Source organism: Halichoeres trimaculatus, unplaced genomic scaffold (genome assembly GCF_033239565.1).
Source record: "Halichoeres trimaculatus isolate MK-OKI-2021-1 unplaced genomic scaffold, fHalTri1.1 fHalTri1_scaffold_20, whole genome shotgun sequence".
Taxonomy (NCBI): domain Eukaryota; kingdom Metazoa; phylum Chordata; class Actinopteri; order Labriformes; family Labridae; genus Halichoeres; species Halichoeres trimaculatus.
Window position 1 is genome coordinate 16,503,895 of NW_027437198.1, and position 17,134 is coordinate 16,521,028.

A 17,134-nucleotide genomic window follows, 5' to 3' on the forward strand; every position below is an offset into this window, starting at 1 on the left:
ACTTGTGAGCTCTTTTTGTTTTACCTCTTGGCTTGTCTGATAAGAGTTGATATGATTGCATGTCAAAATAATACTGAAGAGTTCAACGGCCAGCTGTAATTCAGGGTGGGTGTGAATGTTTGTGGAGAAAAAAGCTTTCGGAAAGATGAAGTAGAAAAACTGTTTTCTCATGTTAATGGGTTTACAAATCCAAATAATCCTATCCTAATTCCTCAATCCAGTTTTCGCCATCTATGAAGCTATTATGTGCTTATTTTTGATCCTTTCAATCACAGTCTGAGGCTTTTCTATACAGGGCTCTAAAGGAGCATGACTGAACAGGTAAAACTGCGCTCTAATCATTTATCATTTAGCAGACCGGCATGCGTCTGCTCTATTGGGGTTTTCTACAGGGAGGGGTTAGATGTTTTAATTACTTGTTTTCTCCTTTAAAGCTCATGCATTTCTGCTCCATAAACACCTCCACTCACGCATGCAGGGAGAGCTGTGTGTCACGTGAATAAGGTGTACATGTTTCTCTATGTGTGGGTGTGTGTTTTGCCTGCCAGGGTCACACCTGTCGGGCGGTGCCAGCGGGGGGAAGGATGTCACTCACTCACTCACACTCTGTCTCACCGGCAGGTCAGGTCTCTTTAGTCTGTAAGGTAAACGACAATGGCTGAGTGTTAGAGCACCATGGCAGGTCTGAGGAGTTACAAGGCTGACCGACAACTGGGAATGCGTGAAGTAATGTGTAAAAAGTCCGGAGACAAGCTGCTCAGAGGCGGGATTCAAAGTTTCTTTCTTTACCCAAACTCTGGAGAAGTGTAGGACAGACGCTGTCCCGCGGACTTGTTGGCTTCTTTAAAGTTTTTCTTTCTGGAGTTGAGCGCTAAAGGCATGGCTCTGTCCCAGATTCAGTGCCTGGACGATAATCACGTGAACCCGCGGACGCACGAGTCCAAACCGGAGTTCCTGTACTGTGAAGACCAGCGGTTCGCGCTCGAGGCTCTCCTGCATGATGGTCGCGAGGCGTTTTTTAAGTCTTTGGAGGCTCGCGGCCTTCGCGGCTTCCTTTCTGACCCGGAGCTGGAGACCCTCGCGGGGTCAGTGGAGCCCTACAACCCGGATTTAGAGGTCTACCCGGAGGATGCAGAGGACGACGATGCCCCGCTGTCGCAGCACTACTGGCCGGATATATCGGATACGTCCGTCCCGCGGATGGATCTGGGCTGGCCGGACACGGAGGCTTACCGCGGGGTCACGCGCACCACTGTATATACGCAGCCACCTCTGGATGGTCACGCGCACATCAAAGAGATTCTCAGGAAAATGATTACGCAGGCGCAGAAGGTTTGTCTGAACAACTTTATAGGTTCTCTTTGATGTTTATGGTTATAGCATGTTGAGTGTTTGAAGCCCCAAAAATGTACTACGAAAAGCTTTTAAATATTAAATATTAGACTAACAGTAGCTGCTCCTTTAATGTAACCTTTGGTAATGCACGCCCAGGTTATGAAATGCTATGGGGTACATTTAAAAAGTTCTAGGCTATTTGGTTTTGTGCTTTTGCAGCAATCACCTGACACTGAGCCAAAAGCTTTAAAAAAGCTTGAATTAGTTTGCTATCACAGAAAAAAAAACGGATGTATAAACTGCATGAATGCATGTGTGTGATCCATAAGGTCCTTAGTCGAAAAGCTTGATGTAGAGTTTTAGAATTATATTTTTAATCATTTTTAAGAAATGTAGGAAGACAGCCTCTTTATTCTCTTCCAGTTTCTTTCTTTCTTTCTTTCTTTTTTTCTTTCTTTCTTTCTTTCTTTCTTTCTTTCTTTCTTTCTTTCTTGGTGTCAAAAAGATAAACTCAAATACTGAGAAAGTGTTGACCACTCACTCTCAGTATCAGGTACTCAGGTCAGAGTCCGGCCTGCTCACCCGACCAATCAAGGGTAAAGTGCAGCTCTAAGAAGCTGCTTTATCAGAGTAGAAGAGGCCTTGTAGCTGGGAGTGTGTGTGTGATATTTATGTGCACGGGTGATTTCTTTTCTGTTCATGCAGCTTTAATCTGGGGGTGAAATTATCATTATTTTTTTTAAACAAGACAGGTTTCATTTGTTAGCAGCTGTTCTAGGTGAAATGTGCGATCCTTTGACTTAAACTTCCCATCAGCATATTCCTGAAGAGCTTGCAAGTGATAAAAGCTGTGGGCAATAAAAGTGTGGAGAGCATGCCTAACCTCCCCTGATTATTTTACATGTGTTTGATCTTAATTTCCTTAAACTTGTGAAGCAACTTGATTCCTATTTGTTTTGTGAAATGCTAAAACACTCTCGTGTTTTTCTCACCCTCACTGTGACTTTAAGCCTGAGGCGTGTTCTTGCTGCATTTTAATAAAGCTTGTGCATGTGTTTACTTATTCATATGCATGCTTTGTGTTAGTGCATTTATGCATGAGTGTTTCCTGTGTGTGATGTAGCTGTTTTTGTATTTCTGCACAGGTAATCGCAGTGGTGATGGATGTCTTCACTGACGTAGACATCTTCCGAGATATGCTCGATGCTGGTTTCAAGAGAAGAGTTGCTGTCTACATCCTGCTGGAACAGAGATCACTACCTCATTTCTTGTCCATGTGTCAAAGGGCTAACATGCACGCCGGACACCTTAAGGTGAGCTGATGGTGGTGGTTTGGGTAAGGTACCATAAGCAAGGCTAAATCCAGCATCAGCCATCTTGGAGCCAGACTTGATTCCTCATGTGTAATGAAAAAATGTGGCCTGGGGTTCGAAACATGATGTTAACACTCTGGGGAAGAATATTTAAAATTTCATTGCAGTTGGAGGCCAATTCCAGAAGTTTAAATTGCATAAATGAATCATCAGATCTTATTTTGAGTTGGAAATCTATCCGCCGGGTGTTAAAAGATAGTACAATGTTCCTTTTGAGAGAAATAACTGAAGTCAGGAGACTTTCATTCTGCATAGATAAGTGAGATCACACACTTTCTCTTTCTCCGTTGTTCTCATTCTTTCTCTCTCACACACACACACACACCTAAAAACACCCACACACAGCCAGAGAACCCTTCCAGCTGGCTTTGTACCACGGAAGATTCTTCTACCTCGTTGTGTCTACTTTCAGTGTTTGATTCCATACTTGGCTGCTCACCACTTAAAACAAGACTTTCAATAACGCCCTTTGGTCATGCTGGGACATGTAAAAATTAGCTACAGAGAATTTCACGCATCTTCGTTAAATTGTTCTGTAAAGTTTTGCTTCGACCAGGCTGCCAAGCCTGCAAACCTGATCATTATGACTCATGTCAGCCAATAAAATTAGGGATTAGGGATGAACTGGTTTCATTGTTAACTGTGCTTTAAAACGTGACGGTTGAAAAAAAAGTGAAGACTCCATGACCCTGACAACTTTTACTTGGACTGGGAAGACTGTCAGCTGTGGGACTCAGAAGATAGAGGAGGTTACATCAAAGATGTCCCACACGGTCAGCCTAGGTTCACTCAGTCAATGGTTAGTCAAGCTGCCCCCTCAGTGTAATAAATGTTACAAATGATGATGACTTGACTCTGACTTGAACACTGATGTCATGAGACTTGACTTGGACTCAGGTTACTGGGACTTGTCTTGGATTTTTCTCTGATGAATTGGATTGGACCCTGGCTAGACTAAGATTTTTCTTTGGTTTGTCAGACTCAAATTGAACCAAAAAAGTGAGGTCTTAGAACTCGACTTGGAACAAGATAATGGACCATAATCTGCAATAAGCTACTTAGACCTGAAATTGAGGACTCAAGTCCCAAGAAAGATTCAGGCCATGGAGACTTGGACTCTGGTATCTCAGATTTGACTCAAACTTAAACAATAAGGATTCAAAACTGGACCCGTTCTCAGGTAAGGAGGACTTCATATGGACTCAACTCTGGTTCTTCTCTGGTAACTCAGATTTAAATAGTCAGGACTCATGACTTGACTCGGCTTAAGTTTATGGTGACTACCCAGGATCCAGTTTTGCTGAGTGAACGATGCAATGGGATCGTTTCTGTTTTAGTGTACAAAGGTTTCCATCAGTTTAACTCACAGACGCGGGTCACTGAAGATTCAGGAAGCTGCAGAAGTAACTGAGAGATATAACAACTCGGAGTGAGCAGATAAACAGGAACAGGCCAACACACACACACACACACACACACACACACACACACACACACACACACACACACACACACACACACACACACACACACACACACACATCCCCTTGCCAGTTTATGCCTTGGAGGGGCTGAAGTGAGACTGAAAGGCGGTAGCAGCTTGACAGACTTCCAGCACCATCTGTATCTGGATTATATGCAAAACAGCAGAAAATGTCACAGTCTCATGTGGCGGTTTTTGCTTTGTAAACACAGACATATGACTGTTACATATAAAGACCGGCTGAGGAGCTGTTCGAGCTCAGCTGAACAGCTGTGTCTGCTCCCACCTGATTTATTCACATGACATGACTGCTTCTTATTTGACATATCTGCAATTTGAGTGCTTAAGCACACATTCTTGGAGATGTCGAAATCCTGTTTCTGGACCCAAATCCAAGTGCAAACTTGTTTAAGATTCAAACAGTGCTGAATTAGCCTCAAGTTGTCTTTTTAATCTGTGAAATATTTGGAACTAGAATGTAGGCATTCAAAACCTAAGCCTGTTGGAGCTTGAATGTAAGAGTTTCTCTTGTTTTAAACAATATATTTCAGTGTGAACCACCGATTCTTAGTAACATCTCTTGTTAGTTTGCAAACCAACAGGAGGTCAGTATAAACCGTTTGTTTCATAGAGTCTTGAATCAAAAACTTGATCAGCTCTTGTGAGCAGCTGTACAAGCAGATGAGATGAGCAGCTACTGCAAAAGTGTCTGTCTTGGATCCAAGTCTGTGCTGCCAAATGAGAGGATGACAGGCTGTAGAACTGGAGGACAGGTGTGACAGCCTCAGAACAGCTTGATTTTTTTACTGTAAGTGACAAGAGGGAATGGTACGTGGAGGTAGACGAAATGGGAGGAGGGGTAGATAAGCCGTGTGATAAGTATGCAGAATAAAGATCTCTCTTTTCAGCTCTCGGAGGGGATTCCTCTTCAGTGCCTCGGCTTGTTCGGTGGTTGAATTCCCACATAAAATTATTCTTAGGACACCATTGGTACCCTGCACACAGAACGGCAATCTGCAGATCTTATCTAATCAGTTAGCCACAGGAATGTACCAAGAGAAAGTTCAGGGTGGGACCAGAAGAAGGAAAACGAGTGTTTCTACTGTGTGACAGACCGCGCCAGGAATAATCTTCTGCATCAAGACAACTGGTTAAACCATTTTCTGGCTGCATCCCACTAACCACATGTTTGCTTTTCACATTTTTGGATGAAAGCAGACTCAGGAAGTCTCACCTTGTCGAAAAAGCTTTGAGCCCTGTGCTGTGAAAACAAGATGTTTCTAAAGCCTCTTTAGATTTTTATATCCTGGGTCTTGCAGTGCATGTGCATACATGATTCATAATGTATCTGAAAAATACTGAATTTCTAAATGTTTTGAAGCAAATAAACAAATCAATCTTTAATGTGTTCTCCTGTGCAGCAAACATGTCTTGTGGGAAGAGAATAGACCCCTGCGGTACACCACACGTAATCCAAAAAAAGTGTGATATTAACAGCAAACAAGCTGTGTTTTTATGAGAGAAGAAAAACAGGCATGTTCCAACAAAGTCCAGTAAACAGCACTTAGATCATGTAAAGACAAGACAAAGATTAAATCAGAATCAACGCGATGCAAGATTTAATCACGCCTAATACTGATGAAGATAAAATGTTACATATCTTTTTCATTGGACTAAATGATTTTGAAACAAAGTAGGTAAAAGATTAAACCAGTGTTGTTGTTTAATCTTACGCAAAGTGGTTTAAATGTCTTAAAGTAAGCCCTGGGAAAGATTTGGTGTCTTAAAATTGTGTTTTTGTTACAGAACATTCGTGTACGCTGCACAGACGGAGCCGAGTTCCTCACCCGCTCGTCAACAAAGGTCAGAGGACAAATGGGACACCGTTTCATGTTCATTGACGGAGACAAAGCCGTGTCTGGATCGTACAGGTCAGGGCACTTTACATAATGTGTGTGTTAGTGTGTTGTCGTGTTGGAGTGTGAGAAAGAGATAGAGATTGAGTGTAAAAGAAACAGATAATCCCTGTGCGCTCCACCTGTTTTTGATGTGAATAAAGAATGCACGGTGTCTATTAAAGCTCAGGAGCATTCTCTTCATACTAGGCAAACAGGTTGTTGTAAATGTATCCACAAACGCATGTACACTGCTGTCCCCAGATAACAGTGTACAATGACGCATCTACCACTAGATTTGCCTTAAAGGGTAATTCCTGAATTTATCAACCTGGGCTTTCGCATTTCATGTGGGCTTGTGAAAGGGCAGGGAGCTACCATAACAGAAACATACCACCAAATTAAACTCTGGTCTATTTGTTCTGTTGTGTTTCAGTGTGACTTTAAAGTCTTACTTTCAACTTGTTTCTCTTCTGTAGTTTCACTTGGATGTCAGCACGGCTCAACAAAAACCATATCACAGTGGTAACAGGCCAAGCAGCAGACACCTTCGATCGACTGTTTCGCACCCTCTACTCAAACTCCAGCTCTGTAGACCTCCGGCAGGTAGCTACAGAACCTGAACCAGAACCTGAGCCTGTCCCACAGCCAGTCCCAGTGGTCCCTCCTTCTGCTGCAGTCGCCAGGAAACTGTACAACCCCAAATATGCTCTGGTTGCTTTTGGGAACCCTGCCACGGACAACAAGAACCCAAAAGAAGCCGAAAAACCAGAGGACTCCAAGATCCCAGAGGAAAGCAACAAGAAGAGGAGAAAGAGGCAAAGGGAAGAGGTTCCCCAGGAGGCCCCTCCAATCCATCCTGGACTTGATCTAGAGAAAGTATGCTTGATAGCATATCTACCCATCTGGCCCGAGCCAGATCCTCCCAAAGACGTTATTGGGTTTATTAATATTCGGGATGCTAAAAGACCAACTCAGGTTCATCTGCAGAGATCTGAGATGTTTGAAACAAGCCAAGCGATCAGGTTCAGTACTCCTTTCAGCATGCCTAAAGAAATACTGCCTGAAGTTGCCAAGCCGAGACAGTCTCCTGCTAAACACGAAGAGTTGAATAAACTCAACGCAGTGCAAGATAAATCAAAGGCTGGGGAATCTAGGGTAGACAGACTATTCTCCAACCCAGGGCCGGATGAAATCAAGAGTCAAGTGGAAGCAGCTACAAAGAACTCCCCAAAGTGTGAACTCAACAAAGATACAACCAAGACACCAACCAACCAAAGCTCAGGGCACAACTCTGCACCTCAGACTGATGCAAACACATCAAATCCCCAAACATCCATCCCTAACCCTTGGATGAACAGATATAAATCTCAAATCATCTCCAAAACTGGTCCCAGGTCTGACTTCTCCCCTGGAACAAACACAGGAAAGGAAACAGGAACTAGTTTTAACACACAAACCTCAAACACACCCTCTAACAAAGAACAACACACACAAAAACAGACTTTGCTGCCACATTTAGATTCACATTTCAAGACTGCTCACACACAGTCACAGAGCCCCACCAAAATAACTCCCAACATCCCGACCCCTGCTGCTAACAAACATGTTTCCTCCTCTGCGTCTCCTCTTTCTGAAAACAGCAACTCAAAACCCCTTCCCTCATCTTTAACTCAACTTTCTCCATCTTCTCCACCTCCCAACCCACCCCTCCCTACTTCCTCCACTTCACCAACCCCGACTCCTCCTGTTCCTAAACCTCGGACTATCCAGCTACTCTTAAAAGATGGCATCACCAGCGATGGGAAGAAGCTCCTGGAAGGTAACGCCGCCAAGAAGTCTGAGACAAGCACGGCGATCCAAAATGAGTCCGCTGCAGGAGCTGTGGTGGCAGCAACGCCAAAAAAACAGCCTGAAATTGTCTCTGAGCTGAAGAACAACAGCAGAACTCAAGAAAGTGTGAAAGGCTCGGTAAAAACTGAAGACTCTCCTCAACAAAAAGAGGATGGGGCTTTCCAGCAGACGATGAACAAGGAGGCAGAAACAAGCGTGAAAGCACAGCCGGGTGGTTTAAGAACAGAGAAACCAAAAGTAGAGAGCGTAAATAAACAGGAAGTATCTCCAAACTTGAGTTTGTCATCAGCAGATAGCAAATTAACCAAACAGACCAAACAAGAGGCTAAAGCCGCAGAAAAGAACATAACTTGCCATGAGCTTGCGAAAACAACAAATGAAAATACGACACATGGCGAAAGAAACAGTGAAAAAGGACCCACGGTTCAGAAAATATCAGATAGTTCATCAGCGCTGAATAAGTCACATGTGACAGAGACTGTGGACTCAACAAACAAGAAAAATAACACTCATAACACTCAAGAACCCAAGGTAACTTGTGAAGGCAAGCAAACGCCAGAAAAATCCACTCACCTACCGCTCACTAACTCACACAGTCCTGACCTCCGTCCCCCGGCACCTGACAGAGAATCACGATTTCTTACAGCTCAAGCACGCACACCAACTCCAGACGGACTTTCCTCTCCAGATCTACGCTCACACACACCAGATTCCCGAACCCTTACCCCTGATATTAGCGATGGATACATCTCTGCAATAGAGGACTCCAACCTCTCCACCACCTCGGAGGAGTATTATGAATGTTGTACTTCTCCATGTCTGCTTGAGCCGGGTTTGGATGGAGCGCCTAATCCCGGCCAGGGGACATCAGAGGATCATGTTAGCGCTGCACTTGCAAGCACTCCCAAAGCTACAAACGTTAAGAAAAGTGAAACAAAGAGTTTACCAGCGCCTGCTAATGCCCCTTCTTCTTCTTCTGTTAAAAAGGAAGTGAAACAGAAGGAGGATAACGAAAAGGCAACAAACAAAGACAGTAAAAAAGAAGAGGCAGCTCCTCAGGGTGCTGGGGTCAAAGAGTTGAAAGAGAGGGTAGAAAGAAAGAAAGACTCTCCAACCCAAATTCCAAAGAGAAAAAAGGTGCTTAACCAGTCAGCTGCTGATGGAGGAGCCACTGAGGGGGCAGAGCCAAAGCGGTTGTCCACAGGTGACCCAAAACCGAAGACGGGGGCCGAGAAAGAGAAGGGTGCGAGTGTGGTGATGAGGAGAGAGAAGACCAACAAGGAGACGGAGACGCAGAAGGTACGATAGAGGACGATCTCTCTTCTCATCTTTGAATAATCCTCAAACATGCTGGTTAATCCAACCAAAATAATGTTTACTCTTTAAATTTTTTAAAAACTTCACAGTTTTCTGTTCAGCGTACACCGGTGGCGTAAAGGGTAAGCACAGTTTATCCATTTCTAACGGGGACAATCGACTCATTCTAATGGTTATAAACTGTGGTGGTGACAGAGGTTGGAGTAAATCAGGGAAGAGGAGAGTTTTCTTCTCCTGTTGGTGTTTCTTTTATAAACCTGGGCAGGTAGTTCATATTTTCAGCGTCCCGTGCAGCTGTAACCAAAAATATCACATCACTACGCGGTAAGTATAACTGAGGTTTTACCTGTTTGTCACGTTAATGCTTCAAATCAGTTAACCACTAATACTGCTTCTATTACCAGGTGACCTCTGGTAATTTGTTGGTCTTTTGGAGACTGTTTCTGTTTGAGTAAAATCTGCTGCCTTAACTTTTAGTGAAATGTTCAAGGCAAATTACCAGAGGTCCTGTGATAACATTAGTCTTGTACAAACCCAAACCCTGTTGATTTTCAGGTCTGTCTTCCTTTTCTGTTTGTTTGTTTGTTTGTTTTAAAGCCCTTTTTTCTGCCTGGTTCCAAGGACGGAGTTGCAGAAACAGCCAGGCAATTGTAAAAAAAAATAATTTAAAGTTTAGTTAATAGGTTTCCAATCAACTCAATGGGCCAACTCACACTGGATTGCAGCCAGGCTGCATCCCTGCTCCGACAGGTTGCAGCAGATACCCAAGCCTAATTTTTTTTTTTTTGCCTGATACTGGAACTGTGACATGTCAATTTTAAAAAACACTAGACTGACTAGAACAGGAAATTAAGCATGGAAAACATCTTTAAAAAATCCCAGTGACGTTAACAATAACAAAAACCATGTCAAAACCAGTTCAAAGATAGGTTGACTGGTTGGTTTTAAGATTAACAGCCCAACATGAATGAGGAGAGGCTCATCATTTAAGTGGAAAGAGTGTAAACTCCTCTGTCTAGTGACATTAGCTGTGTGCTCCAGCGTAACATCTCTAAATCTTTTCATAAAACACATAAATGCCTGGTAAGGTTTTAAGATCTCTCTAAGCTCAGTGATTGTTGTGTTTTAGCTTTATATTAGATTGTGCCAACTTAACGCAGCAAGAATCATGCCTCATTTGCCCCCTGCGCGCTGCTCCATCTGAATGTCTCATTTTCTAACTGCTCTGGTATTCAAGCCCAAAATCCCCACAAAGTTCTGCAGCTCTGTGCAGTTTGCTCCAGTAAAACGACAAGCTGTTAGCAGCTTGAGCTGGAGCTATATTTCATCAATAAAAGCTAATAACACCCCAAACATAGCTCTAAACTCAAAACAGAAACGTTAAATATCTGTAACTTGGCCTTGAGTTGACTGAAAGAGCTTTTCTGAAAATAACAAACCTGTCCCCAAACGCCCCGTCACTTCAGCTCCTGTTTCATCAAAGGAACCGACAGCTTACATGATATGAGTGACAACCTGAACTCAGGAATCCCATTTAAAGCAAACGCTATACTGAATATTTCATCACAAGGTGTATAAATATTGAGTACTATATGAGTCACGCTATGATTCACGTCATTGTATTAACCCAAATGACTACAGGATGCAGGATACAAAATCAGCGGGGACTTGGCTTACAACTTGGATTGTAAACAGAGGAAAGCATCAGTAGAGGGCTGCTGGGAAATGTAGTTTTTTGTGTGTAAGTGTTGAAAATCATTTTAAACTGTGAATGAATCAATAAATCCATCAGTCTTGTTTAATTTGTGTTAATCATTATTACTGTGTGCTCAGTTTGTTATTTGAGCTACTTTTTCTGTCCGTGTCTGTGTGTATCTGTGTGTGTCAGTGTGTGGAGAATACCTACCAGCAGAGCATCTCTGAGTTCAAACACACGACACTTGTTTCATTATTAAACAAGGAGACTGTTGGTGAATTAAAGTGACACACTTTTAATGAAGCGCCCCCTCCCGTCCACACCAGTTTAATATTAATGAGCCAATGAAAGATTGATATCTTCACATCTATCGGCGTGGTTAAACTCAAGTCTGCGCCTCTCATCCAGCAGTAGCCCAGTGGAGCCACTGAGGTGTTGTTGGTGCGTTTTAATTCAGTCCTGTCATGTTTTATTGAACACAGAGACAATAGAGCAGATTGCACTTTTGCACCAAAGTACCTCACAAAGCTTTTATGTCACTTGGCTCTGCGTTTGTGGGTGCATGAATTTAACATTGAAGATACATCTCCTGCCCACAAATAGAATTAAATATCAGAACTTTGTTCTTTCTTTCTTATTAAACCCTTGTCCCGCGTGAAGACTTCATTTTACATTTCTCTCTTGTAATTCAGTCTCTTCTTCTCTCTTTTCTTCTCCCCAGCTCATGCAAATTCTTCTCAAACCTTATGCTGGACAACCCCAAAAAAGTGGAGAATCCCCCCCTCTGAGGCCATCCCGATCCCCTCGACCCCTCTCCGGCCAGTACCCGGGGCCTCGTCCCTGGGGAAGCAGTCTTCTTAACAATACAGAGAGTATGCTGCATCATGGGAGTTTACAGGTCCAGGTCTTGGGTAATGTCTCGTCCCCTCGCAAACCACCTCCTCAGGTAGCATCAGGCATCCTGGGGTCTGCAGCCGCACGAGGGCAGAGCAGCATCTCCCGCAGCCAGCACAGCCTCCTGACAGACGGTCTGAAACCCCGGACCTCATTCCTCCACACAAACTCGCAGCCTCAGCTTAGCGTTCAAGCTCAGAACCTCTCAGCAAACCACAAAGTGGAGGGACGGGGTCCATTTAGCTTCACTTTCAGCAGACTGTACAGCCTCAAAGATCTGAAGGACAAGATGAGCAAGCTGCCAGCAGCGGGCAGGAGGAGCAGCACCAACTCCCCGCTGCAGGAACGCAAGAGCACGAGCTAGTATGGAGCATCAGTTTATCTCAGTGTGAAAGTTCAGTTCCTGCTGTTCAGCTTCTTCTATTTCCCCTTTGGGTTACCTCTTTCTCAGGGTTTCAGCAACTACTTCAACTCACTTGTGACGCTGTCCTCTCTCCTGCTCGTCTCATCAGACGGACTTTTAACATTTTTTCATGAAATTAGTTTAAGATGTTGTCGACCTCTGGTGCTATCCATGACTGGAAATGTGGATTTGAGCCATAGCTGCCTTTAGAAATGTCAACACTCTTCATCATTCCTTGCTGCTATTCTTCCGACCTGGCTTCATGATAACACAGAAAAACATGTATGACTGTCCTCTAATGTGTGAGACACATTCAGCGTCAACAGTCAGCAGGTTGCTCAAGTTTAGTCACAATACTCCTGGGTTTCTTGGGAAATGTGTAAAAAATGCATAACTTAAGTATGGTTTGTAAATGTTTGTAGTAATAATAAAAAATATTTAAAAGTAACTCACTCAGTGGTCTCTTTGGAAAAATGGTTTGAACACAAACCACTCTTGTCTCGAAGTTCCTCCAGGAAGTGCCCACAAAACTAATTTGAATGCATAGGGTGTTGATGCAGACTTTTATCTTATTGTTTTCTTTTGCGTCAACGACCTTTATGTCGTTTTGTATTCTTTCAATGTGCGTTTTACAATGAAAGCAGTCAGGTCATTGATTTATTGTTTGTTTACACCAAAATCTCATTTACATTCAAAATGCTTTTTCTGCCTGCAAGACAAAGTCAGAGTGACTGTGGCGACACAAAGTGTATTATCTTTTTGTTTATAACAAGGTGTACGAGAGATGCTGAGGTGTGTGTTGTGTGTGCCGACTGAAATGCTCAAAGCTGACATCGATGAAGCACACGAGAGCCAGATGTGTTAAACATGATTAATCTAATCTCATGTTGTCAAAACCGTAACCCACGAGCAGAGGAACTGTGCGCTCCCAGAATGCCCTTGTGGGTTCAGATTCTTCATGTCTTTCACAGCACGTTTCAATCTGCAAATATCAGCTGTAATCCATGTCAGACGAGGGTTTGCGTTGTGTACAAACTTCCAGTTGTAAATATTACGCTCTGAATGATCCCAGGAGACTTCGGTTTAATGGATGATACCGAGACACTGAGCACTGACAGCAGATCTGTTAAAATCGGATTCTGAGATGTTTTTAAAGGCCCCATATTGTGCTCCTTTTCTGCAGTTTAATATGGATCATTGATGTCTTCATGAAATGGTAGTAACATGTTTTGGTCCAAAAAGCCAATAAATCAAGCACAGCAGCGTTGTTTCCAGGCTCTCATAGCTCCTCTGTTCAGAACGCTCTGATTTAGTGGGCGCGACCTTCATATGTAAATGAGCCACCGCTAATACGAGCTCACGAGCTCCGAGTGCACAATGTTTAGAAAACAGCGAAGCTCATTTACTGTAACATTACAAGCTTAAACAACAGGCTAACCACAGCTAAAGTTAGCATCCTGAAGCTAACACAGAGACAGGGGAGACACTGAGGAAAAGCTCTTACATCTGCCCCACAGCACACAGCATTTAAAATACTCACATTTCCAGGGTCAGAGGTTTGTTGGCGGATGGCTGGTAATGCGCCTGGATTCAGGACCAGTCTATTCGCTAGTCCTCTGTTGTACTGTCCAAAGTTGGAAAAGCAGTCGGCCGTGAAGTGACTAGCTCACACATGCACAGTTTTACTGAGTGTAGCTGGCACATTTCCTTCATAAATGAACTCTAGCCACTTGGTCTTGTCTTCTTTTCTGATGGGAAGCTTGTGCATGGAACTATGTGGCTGTTTATAGCCAAAAACAGAGCAGTGATGGCCCTTCTACTTTGGCATTCTCTCCCCCGCAACGGAGAGAGGATTGGGCAGGGAGAGGGTTCGGGGGTATCTGCCTCGGTGGACCTATCAGGTCCTGATTGGTCAAAAAAGGGAATCGCTGACATCGGCAAACCCCCATAATCCAAACACCTCGTTTTAGGTCAGGATTTGACACTCACAAGCACTACCACGTACAGGTTTTGTCATTAAATATCCCATTTTCTGGGCTGGGAGGAAAACCAAAGACCCACAGATTTCACTAAAAGACTTAAAGTGATTTTTGCACAATATGGGACCTTTAAGAGCAGCTTCCAGGTTTGGGGTGATAGATTTACTCTGTTTGAAGCCATACACACTTGCTCCAAAAGCTGATGTCATACTGGCTGAGATACGGCAGATCACTCAGTGGATGACTAACTCAGGTATTTGCATATTCAGGTTATAAAAGGAAGAGAAATGAAGGTGATATCTTTTTATTGTAGGGACGAGTGATGTGTAAACATTATCTAAAGTTACACTTAGGAACTTGTGTCAACCTCTTTTGGCTTCATGAAAACAGTTAGCTTAAAGATCTCGTCTAGTATTTTTATTGTAGGTTTTTAAAGCAACAATAATTTGTTTTAGATATCTCCCAATAAATACAGAATTTAAAGCATCATATAAAAGATTGAAAAAAATAATAACAGGTTCTACTTTATCTCCTTTCAAATAGACAAGTGATTTTAAAAATGCCTTATGCAGAGTTTTCTGGGTCACATATCCAGATATAGAATGAGTCAGACACTTTTTAAACGCGCACACGCTCATATCACACTCTAATCACACAAGGAGCATGCAGAGACAGAGAGCAGTGATTGAGATGCAGAGAGCAGAGAGAGACAGAAAATCCCTCCTTATCTGGATGAGTGAGAGAGACTGTGAATAGAGCCGGAGGCAGGGAGAGATGGAGAGACAGATATACATTTGGAGACATGAGAAGAGAAAAATCCTGAACCTAAAATGCTCAGAATACTTACCTGATGTGTCTGCTGCTGGGAAGCTGTTTCTTCTTCAGATAACTGTCTTGTGAAATTTCTGATAGGCCAGTTGAAACACATTAGTGGTTGTAATGAGATTTTAGCCTTAAACAAAGCTCAGGGGCGCCTTAAAGGTGACATTACATCACAGACTTATGACTGACCTAACCATCCTGAAGTCAGAAACTGGTCTGACTTGAAATCTATTTGAAGTCTCAAATTGGGAAACGTCACCACAGCCATGTTGACTCTGGAGCAGGAACGACAAAGTTTAGACAGGTTGGTGCTTGACAGGAGAAGAGTTGGTTCAAGCTAAATTGTCTTCAGTTTTTCCCGGTTAGACTGGTCGTTAACATCAGCTGTGCATTGGAAGCCATCCTTGGAGTGCCAACGTATCCTGCAAACTCTGAGGCCATAACCACACATAGCCAGGTATTTGTATATGCATAGGCCTGTTATTCACACCAAACCGCAGCTTTGCGTCACTACAAACAGTGTTTTCTGAAAATTGAGTGAAGTGAAGATTTTAGAAAACTGTGGTTTTATGATTTCATGGAAACGCCAGTAAATTTACGTTCTGGTTCTGAAATGTCACAGATGAATGATGGAGGGTCACTCTGATTGGCTGGTATGGGTTTTACTTCTGGTATGGGTTTTACTTCTGAGCCGCATTTATCAAAGGATTTGCATGGTACATTTACACAAAAGTATTTTTATAAACAAATGAGGGTTTTTTTTTTTTTTTTAAATACCCTGCCTCTTGTGTACAAGGCCTAAAGCAACCAAAAGTCAGCAAATAATCCGTGAATGAATGTATAGTTTATTTTCTTCCTGAAGGGCGGTTTTGTAACATTACACAAGCTATGTTAGCTTCATTTGCAAGCCACCTGCTGGTCAAAGACAGTATATTACATGTCAGAGAGAGAAGAGCTGAACTTTAGTATGCTTTAGCTACTGTAAAGTAGCATCTGAGTCAGGGAATGCTATAGCTACTTTATAAGTTAGCAATTAGCTAGTCAGTTATCATGTTAACCACTTAATAAATTCTAAGGCTAATGTTCTGTTCAGACTTGAATGTGAGGTAACCACTTGTGTGCTTAATTTGTCATATTTGAACAATAGAATACCACAAGAGTGCCTGTTATGCTAACTGTAGTGATACTAACTAGCATGTCAACTAATAGCTTGAGAAGCTCGTCAAACACATTTGGGAATTTGTGTCATTAATGATGCCCCACAAGAACTTGGCTTGAATTTTGTCTTAAAATCTACTTTACCAACAAATACATAACACATGAAAAATATCTCACTAGCTAACAAATCAAGAAGGTTAGCTTAGATACAGCTACATGCTAACTACCACTAAAGAGGATAAAGTAACTCTAGATTTTGCAGAAAAAGAAAAGTGCTGAAAATGGGAGTGCTGAGTGTTAAAATATGAAGTGTAATGGGGACTAACTCTCTTTGGGATCCATCCTCTAGTGCCCACCTAGGGAAGTGCAGTGTTTTGCACTATTTGTCACTGCAGTACTGATTGTGAATGATGAGCTTGTGGGACACTCATCTTGAGTCAGATTAAATCAAAGCTCTGCAAACATTAGATTTTATAATCTTTTCTACTAAAAGAAAGACCATAACCTCATATATTACTTTTCATCCTCTCTTCTTGCTCTTATCTCATCACCTGTCAGAAAAAAACCTTATCCAAGCGAGAGGGTGGAGACGTGCTTGGTATGTGCTGTAGGTGGTATTGACAAGGAGCAAGCCAGAGGCAGTGAAGGAGAAAGTATCTACAGTGTGAACGTGTCAGACTCCAGTAACCTGTTCTGTCAGGGTATATATAGTTAGCAAGATTTATTAACTCAACCCAGCTCAGCTTTATGAATATAGAAGCTGTCACAAAAACATGCAGTGCGGAGTGTTCACAAAGAGTGTGGAAAGAGAGAACAGAAAAAAACAATAACAGGGATAGAAGTGTTTTCTAAAAATACAATAAATAAAAGGTATCATGAAAACTCCAAATATAAGCAATAATAGTGCTTAGATCACGTCTGAAAG

The 17,134-nt window shown here is 42.6% G+C and overlaps 1 protein-coding gene across 2 annotated transcripts; it reads left to right on the forward strand.

The window, feature by feature from the left end:
• The first annotated feature begins 658 nt into the window (after positions 1-658).
• fam83ga (family with sequence similarity 83 member Ga) lies at positions 659-12,608 on the forward strand. 2 transcript variants are annotated; one of them, XM_074696513.1, is made up of 6 exons: positions 661-1,332; positions 2,481-2,648; positions 5,998-6,122; positions 6,566-9,239; positions 9,347-9,379; positions 11,675-11,733. In XM_074696513.1, exons 1-5 carry the CDS (start codon positions 880-882, stop codon positions 9,374-9,376), a joined length of 3,450 nt encoding a protein of 1,149 aa, XP_074552614.1. In that variant the 5' UTR covers positions 661-879; the 3' UTR covers positions 9,377-9,379; positions 11,675-11,733. The 2 variants fall into 2 exon arrangements, with proteins under 2 accessions (XP_074552613.1, XP_074552614.1); XM_074696512.1 differs by lacking the exon at positions 9,347-9,379 and having other exon boundaries at positions 659-1,332; positions 11,675-12,608.
• The last annotated feature ends 4,526 nt before the right edge of the window (positions 12,609-17,134 follow it).

Bases quoted from the DNA above. Each gene is read 5' to 3' on its own strand.
- fam83ga (XM_074696512.1), top strand. From the start codon at position 880: ATGGCTCTGTCCCAGATTCAGTGCCTGGACGATAATCACGTGAACCCG. The intron at 1,333-2,480 runs GTTTGTCTGAAC...ATTTCTGCACAG, and splicing joins TGATTACGCAGGCGCAGAAG to GTAATCGCAGTGGTGATGGA. The intron at 6,123-6,565 runs GTCAGGGCACTT...TCTCTTCTGTAG, and splicing joins GCCGTGTCTGGATCGTACAG to TTTCACTTGGATGTCAGCAC.